The sequence below is a fragment of the Gambusia affinis genome, linkage group LG05, assembly GCF_019740435.1.
Source record: "Gambusia affinis linkage group LG05, SWU_Gaff_1.0, whole genome shotgun sequence".
Lineage (NCBI taxonomy): Eukaryota > Metazoa > Chordata > Actinopteri > Cyprinodontiformes > Poeciliidae > Gambusia > Gambusia affinis.
This window is the reverse complement of record NC_057872.1, coordinates 7,055,177-7,073,322: the sequence shown is the minus strand read 5'-3', so window position 1 is coordinate 7,073,322 and position 18,146 is coordinate 7,055,177. Positions and strand designations below refer to the sequence as shown.

At 43.2% G+C, this 18,146-nt stretch overlaps 1 protein-coding gene across 2 annotated transcripts; it reads left to right on the top strand.

Moving 5' to 3' along the window:
• Positions 1-1,050: 1,050 nt before the first annotated feature.
• Positions 1,051-17,534, top strand: sall3a (spalt-like transcription factor 3a). Of its 2 annotated transcripts, XM_044118229.1 has the most exons (4): positions 1,051-2,800; positions 11,210-14,380; positions 14,576-14,907; positions 15,486-17,534. In XM_044118229.1, exons 1-4 carry the CDS (start codon positions 2,719-2,721, stop codon positions 15,918-15,920), a joined length of 4,020 nt encoding a protein of 1,339 aa, XP_043974164.1. In that variant the 5' UTR covers positions 1,051-2,718; the 3' UTR covers positions 15,921-17,534. The 2 variants fall into 2 exon arrangements, with proteins under 2 accessions (XP_043974164.1, XP_043974163.1); XM_044118228.1 differs by lacking the exon at positions 1,051-2,800 and having other exon boundaries at positions 6,693-14,380.
• The last annotated feature ends 612 nt before the right edge of the window (positions 17,535-18,146 follow it).

The window sequence follows — 18,146 nt, the reverse complement described above, 5'->3', positions numbered from 1 at the left end:
CACATGCTTCCAGCTGTCTTTTTGGGTTACATATAATTGGCTGACCTGACATAGAAAGCAATAATAATAATTCCAGATCTTTCCAGGTCATGTGATTGTTCCAAATTTAGCTTAAATTTTGTGGTCAGAATCCAGATAAAGGAACAGAACCCTGCGGTGAACTTTGAGTTATCAACCATGGGAAGAATATAACATCCCTTGGTTACATTTGATCAACCGTAACAACTTTTCTGCCACATTAATCCACCAGCAGACACCTTTTGCACTTTAAGCTGCATTTTCACGTTGCTTGAGTCAAAGAGAACGCCGCATCTCCTAGTCCTGCTCGACGTAGGTTTACTCACAAGTTTACCACAAAAGAAACTTCCATTAACATCAATTGTTTGAAGGGATTCTAGAGGAATTAGATTGCTCTGAGGAGGAGAAATATTTTTGCGTCAGTGAAAGAAATCCATAAACTGGAGACAACCCTATATTTTGTCTTTTCTTGTGTTGCAGTAATGTGGAATACTGTTTGCAAAATTCAAAATAGAGCAGTAAAAGTGAATCAAATCAAATCATATCTTGTTCATTTGCTTTTTATTAAACGTCCAAACATATGGATGTAACTGAAGGTAATATGAAAGTAATATATATATATATATATATATATATATATCATTTTTATGTTTTTTTTCTTTCTTAATGCCGGTCTTGATGTCTTTTAATATTTGACTGCACAATTGAAGGCCACACGCAGGTCGATTCACCAGATTTGATTTGATATGTATAATTCTTATCTTTTATTTCAACCCTCAAACAAGACCAGCTGTGTCTCCCGCAGCTGCGTAAATGCGTCATAAAATTTAAGAGAACGCGCAGAACTTTCCACTACAATCCGTCTGAATCCGGTATCGATGCATCTCGCCCCCCCGCCGTATGATGATATGATGGGAGGTCGACTCTGGGTGGTTCGCGCCGGCGGAGGACTGAGGGGACGAGCCACTGAACAGCAACGTGGTGGTACATCCTAGTGGCGGCTGAGAGCAATGGGCTGAACCCTTGCTTGGGGGTTGACACTCGCGCACACACACGGAGAGAGCGCAGTCCCCCCCTCCGCACACACAGAGAGCCATGCCCAGCAACGAGAGGCAGCGACGCTGCGAGCGGGCAGCCAGAAGATAATTTCAAAGTTGGCTTCGCTTCCCGAAGAGAGAGAGAGAGAGAAAGAGAGGGGGGGGAATCGACGCGGTGACCGAAGTTTCTTTTTTTTTTTTCATTTTTCGTCTGGGAAACAGTTTTGTTTTCGTTTTGTCCTTACATTTTTTTTTTGGTCACTTTCGCAGAGCGCGCCGACTGCAAAGGGGCGCAACCGGGAGCTGAAGCACGGCTGCAGGAGGAGCGAAGCAGCAACTTCACAGCGATCGAGAAGACTGAAGAGACTTCTTTTCTGTCGGGGGACAGTTCAGTTCAGGCTCCCGCATCAGCGTGTGGTGTTGCTGAGCCAAAACAAAAAGAGAAAAAGACATTTAAAAAAAAGAAAAAGAAAAGAAAAACCGTGCTGTTCTCTCGGAAGACGCGCATCAAAGTTTTTCTTGTTGTTGGTTTACTGTTTTTCGTTTCTTTTATTTTCTTTATATATATATATATATATATATATTTATATATATATATTTTGGAAGAACCGATCTGCGTCAAAACAAAAAACGAAGCAACAACGGAATTTGTTTAAAGCGGTGATGATTTGAACTGCAATTTCCAAAAAAACAAAACACAAAAAAAAACCAAAAAAAACCCCAAAGCATCCAAAGATGCGCTCCAAGAGAAAAGTTTAAAGAGAGAGACCACACGTCAAGTCGCTTCCTTTGAGGGGGGGCAGGAGGAGGTGCGAGCAGACAAAAAGAGAGAGAGAGAGAGTGCAAGAAGTGAGCCAAGATTGGAAGACAGACTGTTCCAGAAGAGACTTTGAGAAGTTCTTTCTTTCTTTCGTTTTTTTTTTTTTTTTTTTTTTTTTTTTTCCAGCTCCATCAAGGCTGAGCGATGCGCACCAGAAACAGCGGAGTCTGAGCCCTGCGCTCCTCTGTGGAGAGCTCCCTGTGAACGGGGCAGAACAGGAGAGATTTTGCTGTGTTGTGTTGCTGGAGGTGTGACAGGGGGTGTGTGTGGGGAGGGGGGGGAAACGGACGGACGGACGGACGGACGGAGGAGGAGGAAGAGTGGGGGAGAAGGAAAAAAGAGGAGAAAAAAACTCTAATTGCTCAGTCCGTCCCTCATTACCATATCCAATGCGCGGCCGCTGGACCCCAGCCAATCCTCCCCACCTTCACACGGTGCCATTAATCGCGAGGCATTATTCACTATCATAATTATTATCCCGACATGCGCAATCCGACGCACAGCGACAGAGGCGACAGGAGCGGCAACACTGGCTAATTTCCCCAGATTGCAACCCCCCTCTTTCTCTCTCTCACACACACACAAACAGCACAACACACACTTTCCAAAGCGCCGCAGACTGTTTGTGAACTTTTATTTTTTATTTGTATTTATTTTTTTTTTAAACTTTTATTTTTTCTACATATATATAAATATATATCATTTAAAAACATAATAATTCTTTAAGCCGATCTTCGCTGATGCATCTGCACAGCGCGGACACATCAGCGTCAAATCAGCGCAAGCAGCACCGCCAGCACTCGCGCCTGCAGCCGAAGCCGCAGCAGCAGCAGCAGCAGCAGCATGTCCCGACGCAAGCAAGCCAAGCCGCAGCACCTCAAGTCGGACGAGGATCCCGCACTGACCGGGGTGATCTCCGAGCACGGTGAGTGGGACCCGGTCAGCTTCCGACCTTAGACGCGATCTTTCTTTTAACTTTTCTCAGAGTAGAAACACTTGGTATTATTGCTGTTATTATTTCTGGATGAATTTGCGTTATTCTTAAGGGTCTGGTTTAGGTTATTTATGACAATAATAATAATAATAATAATAATAATAATAATAATAATAATAATAATAATAATAATAATAATAATAATTGCATATAAGTTCAATAATCCACTTGGCGACGCAGGAGTTCCTCGTTTTATTCTGCGGGAAAGTTTTTGCCTTTTGATTGTCGCACAGATTGCATCATGATCGGCTGTTGGCTGACAGATGACCTTTAGGATTAACGGAACAGACGCGCGCATTAAAGCGACCTGGACGCAGTGGCGCTTCACATATTTGCAGTCTTGGCTTTTCTTTGCAGGAGGCCTTACTTCTTAAAAATAAAAATAAAAAAGGCCCTATTTTTTTAAAAAAACTAATAAATTCGGCAAATTTAATCATCCGGAGCTGTATGAACTCGTACATCTACGTCGTTTTCCACTTGATTATGTCGGTAGGTCTACCACTCGTCAAACACACGGTGGGAGAGTTGGCAATTTTATTTCTTCCTGTCTGTCTTTGAAAATGTGGAATCACCCTTCATGTGAGGCCTCAAATATAATTTGTGTTAAATATCCTTCCAAGAGCGTTTTTTTTGTTTTGTTTTTTGGAGGGGTTTTGATTTTGTTTATTTTATTTTATTTTTTTAAATTTATATGCTTTGTAAGAAGGGGTCAAAATGCGGGAGTCTGTTTCAGGTCGAAGCCTTGTTTTCTTTTTTTTTTGTTTGTTTTTTGTCATGGAAATGTTTTTTGTTTACCCCCCCTCCCCCAAACCCCAAACACCCCTCACAGCCCATCCACATAAATTTACCACACTTGATTTGTCCCCCCCCCTCCCACCACCACCACCCCCTTTTTTTTTTCTTGCTCACAATCTCAACAACATCGCTTGACAGAGCTTGTCCTCGCCATATGGAGAGAGGGGATTATTTATCCTTCAGCCTGCGCCGCAAGAGCATCACTATATTAGAGTTAAAGTCAAGTCTGGAGGCAGCTGTAGGAATTGTGCAAACAAGTGGGAGGAGGGGGGGTATTAAAAAGAAGAAAATTAACAATTTAAAAAAACAAAACAAAAAAAACAACTTTGGAGTGCTGAAATGATGTTGGAACGTGTGGCAGCTATTTGAGAAAATGCTGACATTGGATGCAGCGTTTTCGGTCCAGGCCTTTCGTATTACACTGTCGAAATGCAAATCTGCCACAAAGTTACGGCTTTGTAGGTAGAATTTTTTTTGAAAAATAGAGAAAAACCTGGTAATGTCTGCGTTTCCACTGACAAACACACACACTTGTTTCGCTCGTACACACGCCAGCACACACACACACCTCTCTGGGCTTCTTTAGGAAAGAAATGCGTGATGTAATCTCGGGGGAGCGGCTGTCTTTGCATGTTGAATTGTGGCTGTGTAGGGAGGTGTGTGTGTGTGTGTGTGTACGGAGACAGAGGGGGTTCACATTAATGACTCCTGGCCCTTTTGTCCAATTTGCTCATTGTTTTTTTTGTTGTGTTTTTTGGGGGGTAATTTATGGGCTGCTCACAGTCACAAAAAACACAAACACCGTCAGTGTTTGGGGGCTCAGATCGCCCCGTTTTACCCCTCCTCCCTGTTCCCTTCTTTCAGCCCCTTGAATTTTGGGCAGAGATACAGAACATCCATCAGGTTTCTCTCCTGTTGGATTTATAATGTGGAAAAAAAAAAAAGAGGAGGGGGGGGGGACTTCTTGTTCCTGTTGAAAATCTGCAAGGAGATGGATCTAGAAACGGGAGTAGATGACGCAAATGTAGACTTTACTACTTGATTTTTCTCAACTCAACTTGCAATTTTTTTTATTTAATTTTTTTTACTGTATCCCGACAATGCCATTGTGCCTGAGCCTGGAAGTGGCCGTGGAATGTCCTCTTCTCATTGTTGCACCACACTGGCTGGCTTGTCCTCATGGGTGTGTGTGTATGCATGTGTGTGTGTTGAGGTGGGTGGGGGGGGGATGGAAACAATCCCGACCTTTTTTTTTTTTGGCACGGCGTGTCAAATCCCCACACAGTCACTTAACCAAACCTAATAACGCCACACCGTCGTCGTGACCGGCTTTCTCCGCTCTTACTCCTTCTTACCACCCGTCGCCACGGCGATCCGTATGCTGGCCTTTCGAAACCTGCTCCCCGAAGTAGCTCGAAAGTTCCAATTCAAAGTTGAAATTCATATTCATATAAAAAGAAAACGAAACAAATCAAAAAAAAAAAAGCAAGGCGTTCATTTTGTTAAATAACAGAAAAAACAAAAGTTGAATAAAACCGTTGTGTTTTCTCCGTAAACCTTCAAATCGATCTGATGTGTTTCAGACAAAGCCTCCCCCTTTCTTCAGCTCAAACACGGTTATTGTCTTGCATCACTGCAACAGAAACAATAAAAAAAAAAAAAAACATGAAAAACTGAAATAAAGTACCAGAGATCATGTCTGCTGCCATCTTTAAGGCCTTCCGGACTCTTACCCCCACCATCCTACCTCCTCGCCTGGGGGCTCGGTGATTGGGAGGTTGGGGGTTGGGGTGGGGGGGTTGTGTATGTGTGCTAGCAGGGTGGAGAGGAAGGAGGGAGGGGTTGTCAGCTTAGGAGTGCTTTTACAAAGCTTGCTGACTTAACCTTTGTGTAGTCCCCTGGCCGGGCAGATCCTGCCGCTAGATGTCAAGCTCTTTGTACAATTAGAACATGCGTGCTGCTGACCTTGGCAGCACAGCTCACTCGTGTCTGAGTGGGAAGCAGCAGCAGCAGCACACCGTCACTCCGTCTGCACTTTTACGTTCAACCTGTGCGCAGTGGTGAGAGAGTTCAGGGGAAAATGCAGGGCATGGATGAGCAAGCATAACTCGGTTGCTCTTTTACCTTTTATTTATTTATTTATCTTTCTATTTATTTAGCCGCAACATTCCCGAAACCGGTGTTTGTATTAATTCAAGGCTGACATCTTCAGAGAGAGATAAATGATTCAGTCAGAACCTTCTTCTTGTGTGCTTTGTTGAAGAGTTAAAAAAAAAAAACGAAAGAGAGAGAGAGAGAGAAATTATGGAGCGAGTGCTAAAACCCCTGCTGACAGTGACAACATAGTTGTTGCCCACTTCCCCTGCAGTGGGGCTTTTGTTTGCCTTTTGTTTTAATCCCTTCTCACCACTGGGTGCAGGCCTGCGGACCACCCACGTGGATGTGCCAAGGATGTCTTTTTGAGAAGGCACTCAAACAAAAAAAAAAGAAAAAAAAAAAAGAAGAAGAAATAAATAAAGATGGCTGTGTCTTAATTACTACCCGGATCTTGAAAACGGCGCACGAGCAAGCGCGATCCGGCTCGAGAGGAAGGGCCGAGGCAGGAAGACGGAAGGCGCTGTTTGACTTGACTGGAGTTTGTTTGGGAGGCTTACGGATCACCTGCTGAAGATGTTGCATTTTCTTCCCACCCCCTCCCCCACCTCCCTGTCCTGCATGGCCAACAGTGTGGTGGGTCTGGTTGCCCTGCAGTGTCAGGTCAAATGTACACTATCTCCCCCCCCACACACACACACACACACACTCTCCTGCCTTAACTCTCCTTCCTCTTGTGCTTCACAGAACCAAACCCTATCCCTAACCGCTATAAGAGATGCAGACTTTCAATGCAAACGAAGAGCAAACTCCAAACCAATTTTGCTCAGCAGTTGAAGCTTGCCGTGAATATTGAGTTTAGAAAGAACATAAATTGACGTGTGCTCACGTGTAGGACCTCCTGACCCCCCCCCCCCCCGCCCCTCCCCCCAGGCGCAGGAGAGCCATCGTGCCGTGCGGCGCGGCCGTCCGGACGGAGCGCCGTCACTGAATACTGTATTGCGAACGCTTGCACAAACAAATCGTTAATGTTTTGGCTGCGCCACATCTGCAGGGGGATGACAAAAGGCCTCTGTGTGTGTGTGTGTGTGTGTGTGTTGTGTGTGTGTGTGGCTGTTTTTGCAGATATGACTGTACCACTCGATGGCATGCGCACATCCGGCCTCGGAGCAGGCCGGGCCTCCAGCAGGTCTGGGGGATTCACCGGGGTGTTGCCTCGCAGACACCAGTCTCCAGGAATTGTACAATAGCCAAAGCACACACACACACACACGCACACACGCACACACACACACGCACACATTATAGAAAACAAAAAAATATGTCAGGAAAATAATTAATGGACAAGCTTTGACTCTGAGAAAAACGTCAACTAGAGAGATTCACATAATTAGTTTGAAGTGGTATTGTGGACGTCTCAAAGCGGAGCGCTTTTCATACTTTTCTGAGTGGAATCTATAGCATACATTTATTTTTGAAAATCGATTATCTGGATGATTAGAGTTCTGGGAGAAGAATTTATTTATTTTTTCGCCTTAAAAAGAACATTTACCAGAAAGAAACATAATCACAGAATTCCAGCATTGTTGGAAGCATTAAGGTCTTTCTTTTTTCTGTTGTTGTTTTTTTTTTTCTCCCAGCTGGAGAGCGAACTCACAGTGAATCATCTCTCTCTCTCTCTCTCTCGTTCTCTCTCTCAGAGTGTGAGGTTGTCCTCGGATTCTTGAAAGAAATGGATGATGTGGGAATAATTAGAGCACAGATGCTGATCATCGACGGTTTATGTAGAAAACAAGCTGGCGAATTAATGACAATACCTGTTTTTTTTGTTTTTTTTTCCTTTCTAAAAAAAGACACACTTCGGATGTGAAAAGCGCCGCCCGTCGTTTCTGGGTCTTATTAATTGAATCTGTAAAACGAAGGAACGGGAGCATAGTCGGCACTTGTGTTTTTTATTTTTTTATTTTTTTATTTTCTCTTTGTCAATCCCCTTCCTGTATGTCCTTTACAGAATTAGCATAAAAAATCTCTGAGGTTTTATGTCAAATTAGTGATTCCAGTAAAAAAATAAAAAATAAAATAAAATAAATAAACAAAAGTGGACACACAGATTCAGTCCCAACAATCCCTCCATCGACTGCGTTCAGCTAAATATTTACATCTGCGTAAATGAAGACTTTTAAAGGAATGGAACAACAGATTGGATTTCTTTTTTCCTCCCCCCACCCCGCACTCTTTCTCATCCTATAGTCCTTAGAAAATCAATACACTCTTCCACGCACGCAGACACGCGCGCACGTGTCTGCAGACACACACCTTCGAGCTGCAAAGATGCAACAATTCTGACAGCTGCACTCCAAAGTGTTTTTTGTTTTGTTTTGTTTTGGTTTTTTTTGTTTTCCTGAGCCTCCAACACGTTGTGATGTTTCCACTGGAGGTTCGGAAGTGTTCAGGTGGTTTATGGCGGCGGATGGCATCGCTGTAATTAACACTGACTAATTGTTGCAACGTTCGAACTCACACACTCAGCAGCACCCCTCTGTTTCCTGATCGCTTTTTTCATTGTTATTATTTTGTCCTGTTTCCCTGAAATTTTAAACGGCGAACTCACACACACACGTCCGGCCGAGTTTTATCATTTAATTTAGCTGAGCTTTTTAATTTTTTTTTTTTTTTAATTTTTTTTTTTTTTAAATCTTGTTAATTATACATTCTTCTTCTAATGTAGGAACTTGTAAATTCACAACAGTGGAAGTCTTTTTTTGTCTGTTTGTTTGTCTTTTTGTTTTTGGACCAACTTTAACATGAGTCAGTTTTAGTTTGTCAAGTCTGTGCAAAAAAAATAAATCGATAAATAAAAATAAAAATTCTCAGCGTATACGTATCTAATTTTTTAACGTGCTGATCTCCATGCATATGCGCTGGGTCTGAGTGCACTCTTTGTCTTTGGAAAACGTGCCAGTGTGTGTGAGTGTGTGAGGTCAGAGGCACACAAAGGCCCCCACTTGTGATTGTATGAATGAATAAAAGAGATTGACAGTAATACCATTCTAATAACTAATCAGCTCAACACAATGCCTGCTCATTTGTGTTGACCTTTCAACCCTCAATTATGGAAATGAGTTGTGCTGTCCGCTGCCGGGTTAAGGAGCTTTTTAACCCGCTGTCACGTGTCGACTGCATTTCCAGGCGCTTGGGTCCTTTCTTTACCTCTTCTCGCTTTTTGTTTTTCTTTTAAAACTGCACATATACATATATATACATTATTTTTTAAGGGAAATTATGACATTCAAATCTTGCTTAAATGTACTGTGTAGTACAGTACATGGTGGGAATTATAAAATAATCATGCACATTTAAAGAGGGCTTAGTGTCAGTTTTCTATTTTTCTTCTGCTGGTTTTTGTTTTTACCTTAATAAGAAAAAAAAAATGACTGTCACTTCAACACAAACAAGGCCCTGTAATTGGAACCTTGCTTTATTTGTAATTTTTTTAAATTTTTTATTTTATTTTAATATTTTTCCTTGGATAGGTCACATCCAGGGTAGCAGTGGTCAAAATGGCAAAGAAAAAAAGAAAAGAAAAAATTAAGCCGATTTGCATTTGACGCTTGAACAATCTGTGGGCTTCAGTTTGTATCAATGACAATGAAAAAGCTTGGATCAGGATAACTGAGTGAACACACGTCTTACTGAGACCGAAGGGCTGCATGAGATCCTCAAAGCGTAAAAACACCACGGTGATGTCACGATCTCTTCAGATTTGATTTTCAGATTTGTTTAGAACAAAACTGCATGCCATAACATCATGTTTCTTTTAAACTATTCCTACTGCTGCCAATATAACAATTTCTACCTACGATGATAATAATATCTGCTCTGTTTTATTCCTAAAACTGAGCAAAATATTTTGAATAAACACCTGCTGACTCTAGTGGTGGCTTTCAGCTGCTTATTGTGCTGAATATTTTTGTTGTTGTTGTTGTTGCTGTTTTGCTAAAGAAAAAAAAAAAGAATAATTAGCTGCTTATTTAGTGAAGTTATCTGCTGCTCAGCAGGTAAAGCTGTAGTTTTGAAACAAAGTCTCTCTAATAGGAGTGATGGGTGTTTTCTCCTCCCGTTTTTACGCCACAATTTTGTGTGTTTCTGAAGAAACTAAAATCTTTTCAATCTTGGTCACACTTGTAAAGGTGTTGTGCACTTATTTCGAGATATGTTTGAGAGAGTGGAGCAACAGGTAGAGCTGGGAGGGACTTTATGCTCCACACAGGAGGAGATTACATCCATCACGTCCTGCTCTTTCATCAAAAGGACTTTCACCTGCAAAAATATGTCTCTAGGTTTCCATCTAAAGTATCCCTTTCTGTTGTTTTGATGTCTTGGTGTGGTTCTGATGGTGATAATTCCTCCCCTTCGCCTTGCTTAATTTGACTTATTCGCGCACATTATACACACAGAGACACAGACATGCTGTATAACTGCACTTAAAGGAGAAAGAAAAAATAAATAAACGTACACAAGAGGACGTTTGCCTCGGTTTTGATCAAGTGTGAACTGGATCCATGTTCAGAGCTTGTGCCGGCTTGTTTGACTCTCGAGGACTGCATGTGGAAGAGGAAGTGGCTTCCAACAACTGTGATTAAACATGTGTAACTAATCAGTGACTTTGCTGCCATGGCACAAGTATGTAATTTGTAGAGTCGAGTGTTGGGAAGAAAAAGTGAGTAGCTGAAAGGAACTCTGCAGCATTCTGAATATTTTAGAGGAACATTTTGTTGCGCAGAATTTAAATTCCTTTGGCTGCGCTCATTTGAAATGCCCAATTTCCTTCATGTTCTTCCATTTTTAGTTAAAATAGGAGCCGATTTGTAATAACATTTAAGCTGAAAGCTCAGACTGCCGTGCTTTCCGGAGCTCGCGGATTACCTTTGCAGTGCTATAAAGGACTAAAGGGAAAGGCTGGAGCATTTGAAATTCAGGTGGAAATGACTGAGCTTGATAGCAGAGGGGAATCCTAATGGGGCCATCAAAGTCCTTATTTGTACCCAACAGATGAGGCAGCTGTGAATTGTATGAAATATTGGAAATCAATGGGTTCTATGGAATTTCATTAAGCGGCAGTATCCACAATTGATAGGCCCTCATAATTTGATGGATTGCACAAAGAAAATTATTAGCTGGCTCTATGGAGAGGGTGTGAATGCACAAATGTGGGTCTTGAGAGTTGGTGGACTAGGGTAATTTGTTCAGCGTAAAAAGCAAAAAAAAAAGAAAAAGAGAAAGAATATTGATTTTGGTTATGTTAAAAGAGAGGGGGGAAAAAAATCAAAGGTTAAATCTTTTGCTGCTCTCTACTGCAAAATATGTGTGAATTCTTTATTGATTATTTATTCATTAATTCTTCTTTCATCCCCCTCCTCCCTTCCTCTCCACCCTCTCCCCTCCCTGCAGCCCAAGGTGATGTGCTGGAAGATGCCGACAGCGGGAACGAGAGCCGCAGCGGCAGTGAAGAAACCCACGTGTGCGAGAAGTGTTGTGCCGAGTTCTTCAAGTGGTCAGACTTCTGTGAACATTTAAAGAGCTGTACAAAGAACCCCCTTGTGCTCATCGTGAACGACAATGAGGACACGCCGAACCCTTCCCAGGAGTACCCTTCAGAGCCCTCACCCATCCCGAGCTGCAACAGCGAGCAAGACGACAGCGAGGACGCCAGGGAGGGGAACCAGAGTCCTGCCGGAGAGGGCGATGACATCCCAGAGACGGATCCTTTAAACGGGGTCGGTGTCCTGGAAAAGGAGGATGAGCAGATGGAGCTGGAGCTTTCTCCTGACAAAAATATAGACTCCGAAGAGAGAGACGTGACATCACCCGAGCCAGATGGCTCCCTACCTCAGCTAAGCGATGTTGTCCCCTCTGCAATTACGAGCTACACCATGCCAAGCACCAATGTTACCTTGGAGACCCTGCACGGTACTCGGGTTGCAGTTGCCCAGTTTTCGCAGAGTGTAAGGGCAGCGGCGGCGGCGGCGGCAGGCAGTGGGGTGTCCACTATGGCTATCCCTATGATCCTGGACCAGCTTATGGCTCTCCAGCAGCAACAGATTCATCAGCTGCAGCTTATAGAACAAATACGGAGTCAAGTGGCCCTCATGAACAGACAGTCTGCCCCACAACCTGCTCTCAGCCACCATCACAACAGTGCTGCGGGAAACCAGGGCTCTGTCTCTTCCTGTGTCCCTCCCGTTGCAAACCAACTTCATTTACATAACTTCATCACACCCCCTGTCCATCAGCTACCTGTCAGGTTGCCTGCCACCCTTAGTGCTCAAGGACCTTCACCTCTGACCTCAGCAATAGAAGGGCCTCTCTCTCAAACACCGCAGAGCAGTACTTCACAGTCTAACTCCTCAGTTCCAAACACATCGTCAAACAACTCAGTGTTTCCACCACCAAGTGGTTCTGGCTTGCCAGCCCTACATCCCACTTGCTCATCCACTGTCTCAAATAACAACAGTAGCACTAGTAGTAGCATAACAGGAGGCGGCGGTGGCGTCAGCAGCACTTCAGCTCTTCCCAGGAACTCTACCACCCCTCCCTCGCTAAGTCACAGCAGCCTCCTGAACTCTGCCTCCAGTCTACCACTGATACCTCACAGTTCTTCGAGCAGCGTCATCTTCCCCAATCCACTGGCTAGCATAGCAGCCACAGCCAATGCACTTGACCCCCTTTCTGCTCTAATGAAACACCGCAAGGGAAAACCCCCCAATGTGTCTGTGTTTGACACCAAGCCCAGCTCTGAAGACCCCTTCTTTAAGCATAAGTGTCGGTTCTGTGCCAAGGTGTTTGGCAGTGACAGCGCCCTGCAGATCCACCTGCGCTCTCACACTGGAGAGAGGCCCTACAAATGCAATATATGTGGCAATCGTTTCTCCACCAAGGGGAATCTTAAAGTCCACTTTCAGAGGCACAAAGAAAAATACCCACACATTCAAATGAACCCTTACCCTGTGCCAGAGTATCTGGACAATGTGCCCACAAGCTCCGGTATTCCATACGGCATGTCGCTGCCCCCCGAAAAACCTGTAACCACCTGGCTCGACAGTAAACCGGTCCTCTCCACTGTCTCCACATCCATTGGCCTCCAGCTGCCTCCAACGCTTCCCAGTATGATTGGAGGTTTTACAGATTCTCCTAGCCTCACTCCACTTAATAGGTCCCCTCAGAGGCCTTCACCGCCCACAAGTGAGTGTGCATCTTTGTCCCCAAGTATCGCCAATGATTCTGGCATGACCACTACTTCACTCTCCCCAAAACCTAGCATTGGGAGTGATGCACCTCCGCTCCTGAAACCTGAAGGCATTCTCTTGTCACCAAGTTGCCCTATAAGGCCAGGAGAGAGCACAGCCACCACAACCACAGTAAGTCAAGCACTTCTTCCCACCACTGTCACCTCTACGATATTGTCAGGCAGTAGCCAAATCACTGAGCCTATCAGCAGTCCCAACTCCGCTTCAAATTCTGTCTCCCATCCCGTCCTTCCAATGCTTTCTGACCAGTTTAAGGCAAAGTTTCCCTTTGGAGGACTCCTAGACTCTATGCAAACCTCAGAGACGTCAAAGTTGCAGCAGCTTGTCGAGAACATTGATAAGAAGATGACCGATCCCAACCAGTGTGTCATCTGCCATCGTGTTCTAAGCTGCCAGAGTGCTCTGAAGATGCACTACCGTATCCACACTGGCGAGAGGCCTTTCAAATGCAAGATATGTGGACGAGCATTCACTACTAAGGGAAATCTAAAGACTCACTTTGGCGTGCACAGGTCGAAACCACCACTTCGAGTCCAGCACTCCTGCCCTATATGTCAGAAAAAGTTCACCAACGCTGTTGTGCTGCAGCAACACATCCGCATGCACATGGGAGGGCAGATTCCCAACACCCCTGTTCCTGAAAATCTGCAGGAGATGGACGCGGATGTGTCCTTTGATGAAAAGAGCCTAGACGCAATGAGTAACTACGATGACGACCTGCTGGATGAAATGGAGCAGGCTATGGATGATGACATGGACTTAAAAGACGGAGAAGTAGACCCTTCTAAGCCCTATTCACCTGGGAGCTCACCTCCAACTTCTATCATTTCTAGCATTGCTGCAATGGAAAACCAGATGAAGATGATTGACTCTACTGCCAACATAAGTCGCACATTTGGCCTGAAGACTGCACAGAATGGCAGCAGCTTTCCTGGGGAGACTGACTGCTTTACAACTGACTCCCTGACTGCTGTGGGGGATGCTGAAGGTCAGAGCTTGGGAAGCCCCGCTTTGTCAGAGTCCTCTGGCTCTATGCAGCATTTGTCCCCAGCTCACAGCCATTCTGAGAGCCAGCGGTCCAAGTCCCCAGCTACATTCAATAATAACAACAGCAGCAGTGCAATGACAGCAGAGGAGGGCCAGGAGAACAATGCAGCTGGCCTACCAACAGTGAAGTCAGAAAAATCAGAGACCCCGTCTCCCCATTCTGCTACTGAAGGGACCGGGGCCCTTGACCTGACTGCCACTCAACCTGGCAGGCACTTCATCAAGGAGGAGAGCCACTTCAACATGCTGTTTCTAAACAGAGATCGAGGTGAGTCTGAGCAAAACCTGATCAAATTTTATGTGTATGTTGTCAATTTTCTCATTATACCAGTTGTCAGAATATTGGCTTATGAAAATATGCATGTTTGAGAGAATTATCAGCCTCCTACTTTGCTAAATTACTATATTTACTATAATTTATTAAATCAACACCTAAAATACTACCTTTGGGTTTGTTTCTCAGGACTAAGTACTCCTAATTTAGCCAGTACGGCAACAAATATGATCAAGATGGAAATTAACGGACACGGCAAGTCTCTGAGCGACAGCGCTCACCTGCCCGTGGGCATTCAGGTTCCAGCCGCCGCACCCCCGACCACAATGAGCCCCAGCATCAATCCTATGTTGGCACCGCCGCCTCCACGTCGCACCCCTAAGCAGCACAACTGCCATTCGTGTGGGAAGAATTTTTCCTCGGCCAGCGCGCTTCAAATCCACGAGCGCACACACACGGGAGAGAAACCTTTCGCCTGCTCCATTTGTGGAAGGGCCTTCACCACAAAGGGCAATCTGAAGGTGAGACCCAGAACAAACTCTGGACACACTGGGTCATTCTGGTTGCAGGAAAGTTAGCTTCATGGAAATGTTCTTGGTGAAACTGTTTATCGTATTACTCTGGAGGAGAGTTGGTTGTTAATTCCAGGATCAAACCACCAACATGTAGTCAAAGTTACTGGCGACTAAACTGTTCTGTAATTTTGCTTGATGTAAGACAGTGGAGGCTGGCGTTAGCCCTCAAAGTCAGCATCCTACGTATTTTAAGTGTTTTGACAGTTCAACAAACCTTATTAAAATCGATGGCTCATAAATAGGCATGTGACAACTTGACTGTTAGGTGATTCAGTCACCTAAATCAGCTGTACTGGAGTAGAAACATGCAAAAGTATTGTCCTTTGAGCATGATAGTTGGACACTACTGTTGCATTATTTTTTGGGGGGTTGATCTCGGTTAGTTTCTTTAATGTAAAATTTTTTGCAATTTCTATTTCATTTTAGACCGCAGCATGTTATTCATGTGGTATTTAGAGTTTTGACGTACAGGAAATGCCCAGCCGTGGTTGACCTTGTTTTGCTCATTTTGTTGCATCCGTTAGGTTCACATGGGAACACATATGTGGAACAACGCCCCCGCTCGTCGGGGCCGACGCCTGTCGGTGGAGAACCCCATGGCCCTCCTGGGCGGCGACGCCATGAAGTTCAGCGAGATGTTTCAGAAGGATCTGGCGGCCCGGGCCATGAACGTCGACCCGGGCTTCTGGAACCAGTACGCCGCCGCCATCACCAACGGCCTGGCCATGAAGAACAATGAGATTTCTGTGATTCAGAACGGAGGCATCACCCAGCTACCCGTCAGACTCGGCGGGACGGGAATCACTTCCTTGGGAGCCATGCCTGGAGGAGGCATGGACCGTGTTCACACTGGCAGAAGCTCCCCCATCACGGGTATGGAGAAGTCTGGCCTGGAGGTTCCAGCCAGTCGACCCTTTTCCAGATATATGGAGGAGAACAAAGAGATTGGGATCAACTGAAAACTTGTCTGTATTGTAGCAGTTTGGCAAAGACTTAAAGTATGATGAGAAAATTACTGAGGAAAAAAAAAAAAAAAAAAAAACTGCTGATCCAGTCTAAACTCATGCATACTTCTGTGTGTACAGATTATTTTTCGTTTGGTTTTGGAATTATGGTATTTAGTATTGATTAGAGGCCTTTGCCTTTCACCCACTCCCTTCTCACTTGATATTTCGTCTATACAAAGAAAACTTTGTCTCTTGTTTGAGAATATGTCGTCTTGCAAGATATGCATGGTACTTCTTTGTTTTTATTGGTATGTTTGACTGCTTTTATGAATTCCTTTGAAAACCAGGATCCTGCCTAAGCGACAATGGGCAAGCATCTTTTAACGGACAGGACAAAGTTCACACAGGAACAGTTTTGTTTAACGACAGTCTGACATTTGTCCAGCAGCCCCGTTAGCGGTAGCTCTTTTGAACGCAAGGGCCGAGACGAGACTGAAGAAGAGACTGAAGTTTAGTGTTTTCGTGCTCGCTTGATACAACCTTTGTTTTTATAAATTTTGTTTTTTTTTTCTCATGAACTAGAAAACTTGAAAAAATAATGTTTGAACTATTTTAATCTTTACATTTAGTCTCTCAGCATTGTCTTATAATGTTGTCCCGTGTCTTTAGTATTTATGATATTGACAAAAAAAAAAAGCGGGTATTCAAAAATATATTTAACAGCCCAAGCATTTTATTGTTTTTTTTGTTTTGTTTTGTTTGGTTGTTTTTTTTTTTTATAAACGGCAGGCTTCACTGATGAGTATCTCTGTTAATAAAGGCAGTATGTCACTTGAGTTGACCAACAGAGATAAAATTGTAGGTTTTATTTGGATATCTGTTGACACCATGTGTATCTTCTCACATGACAAGGAGGCAAGAGATATCCAAAGCTGCTATGACCACAACCCTGCTTTTAACCTTTGTAAAAAAAAATAAATAAATAAAAAAATAAAAATAAGAAGGAAAACAAAAAAAAGAGGTGAACCTTTTGAAGAAATATCTATGTATAGAAATACAGACAAATCTAAAACAGGTATGCATATTTTGTATCACATAAAATAGACATCATGAGTTGAGAGTTATTTGTCATGTTTGTGAATGCACTTTTTAAAAACAAGACGTTTTTGTCTGTGAGTTACCGTTAACCTTTTGACTGAGCTATCTATCACGTGCTGTTTTCATTGTTTTCAGCAAACCACTGCTCCAGCTGACTGAGTCGGTTCTGTGTTATTGCATCTGTTGCAACTCGTCAAGAGTGCAAAACTCATCGCCCAATCAACCCCCCCCCCCTCTACTCCCCTCAAATAAAAAAGGAAAACAGGTGTGTGGGCGTGTGTGTGTGTGTGTGCGTCTGAACGGTCTCTTTATCTCTCTGGGAATTTTTCTTTCTCTTTTACACGTCTTATTTATTTTTTGTTGTTCCTATTAGAAATTAAAACACAAAATGTAAAATATTTCTGATCACAAAATTGAAATACATTTTTTATACCTGTTATTACCAATGAGCAGCTTGTTTTGTCATTTGATTAGATTATATTATTACATGATTCAGTCCAGTTCAATTTTCTTATAAATTCAGCGCTAACTGCGTCATTATAATAAAGAAGGTTCAAAAATAAATAACTGAATGATAATAAATTCAGTTATGTTTTTATGTTTTACATTTCTAAAAGGATAAAAAAAAAAAGCCTATTGAAAGTGAGCTTAATTATTTCTATTGATCAGTTTTTAAGAGTTGGAGATTAAAAGAAAGAAAAGACAAATTGCTATTTATTTCACTTTATTTTTATGCATCAGTGCTTTTTAACATCGGCTCGTTTCATTGCCAGGATTGAGAAAACGTGCACACATTCGAAAGCTGTTCAGACCTTCCTGAAATGTGAAAGAATGTGCTAATATGAGACGTTACTCGTGATATTGTTAAATTAGCTTTCTTTAAAATCTGAAAAAATAAAATAAAATAAAATTGGACATGTTTTATTAACCTCAATTCTAACATCACACAGAGTGCAAAATTAACTTCCTAACCCATTTCTTTCTCAGTATTTCCATTCATTATCCGAAACAGCACATGATTGAAATGAATTTGTAGCAGCCCCAATGAAACGTGTTGCAATCAAGCCGGACTTTAAAAGTCACTGCTGTTGGGTTTAATACAGGAGAACATTATAGAAACAAATCAGGCTGGAGTATCAT

What these genes read in the sequence shown, in the direction of transcription:
- sall3a (XM_044118228.1), top strand. Translation starts at nt 11,122, where the DNA reads ATGTGTGAATTCTTTATTGATTATTTATTCATTAATTCTTCTTTCATC. An exon ending in GTTTCTAAACAGAGATCGAG is followed by an intron (nt 14,381 to 14,575) that starts GTGAGTCTGAGC and finishes TTTGTTTCTCAG; the next exon opens with GACTAAGTACTCCTAATTTA. An exon ending in CCACAAAGGGCAATCTGAAG is followed by an intron (nt 14,908 to 15,485) that starts GTGAGACCCAGA and finishes TGCATCCGTTAG; the next exon opens with GTTCACATGGGAACACATAT.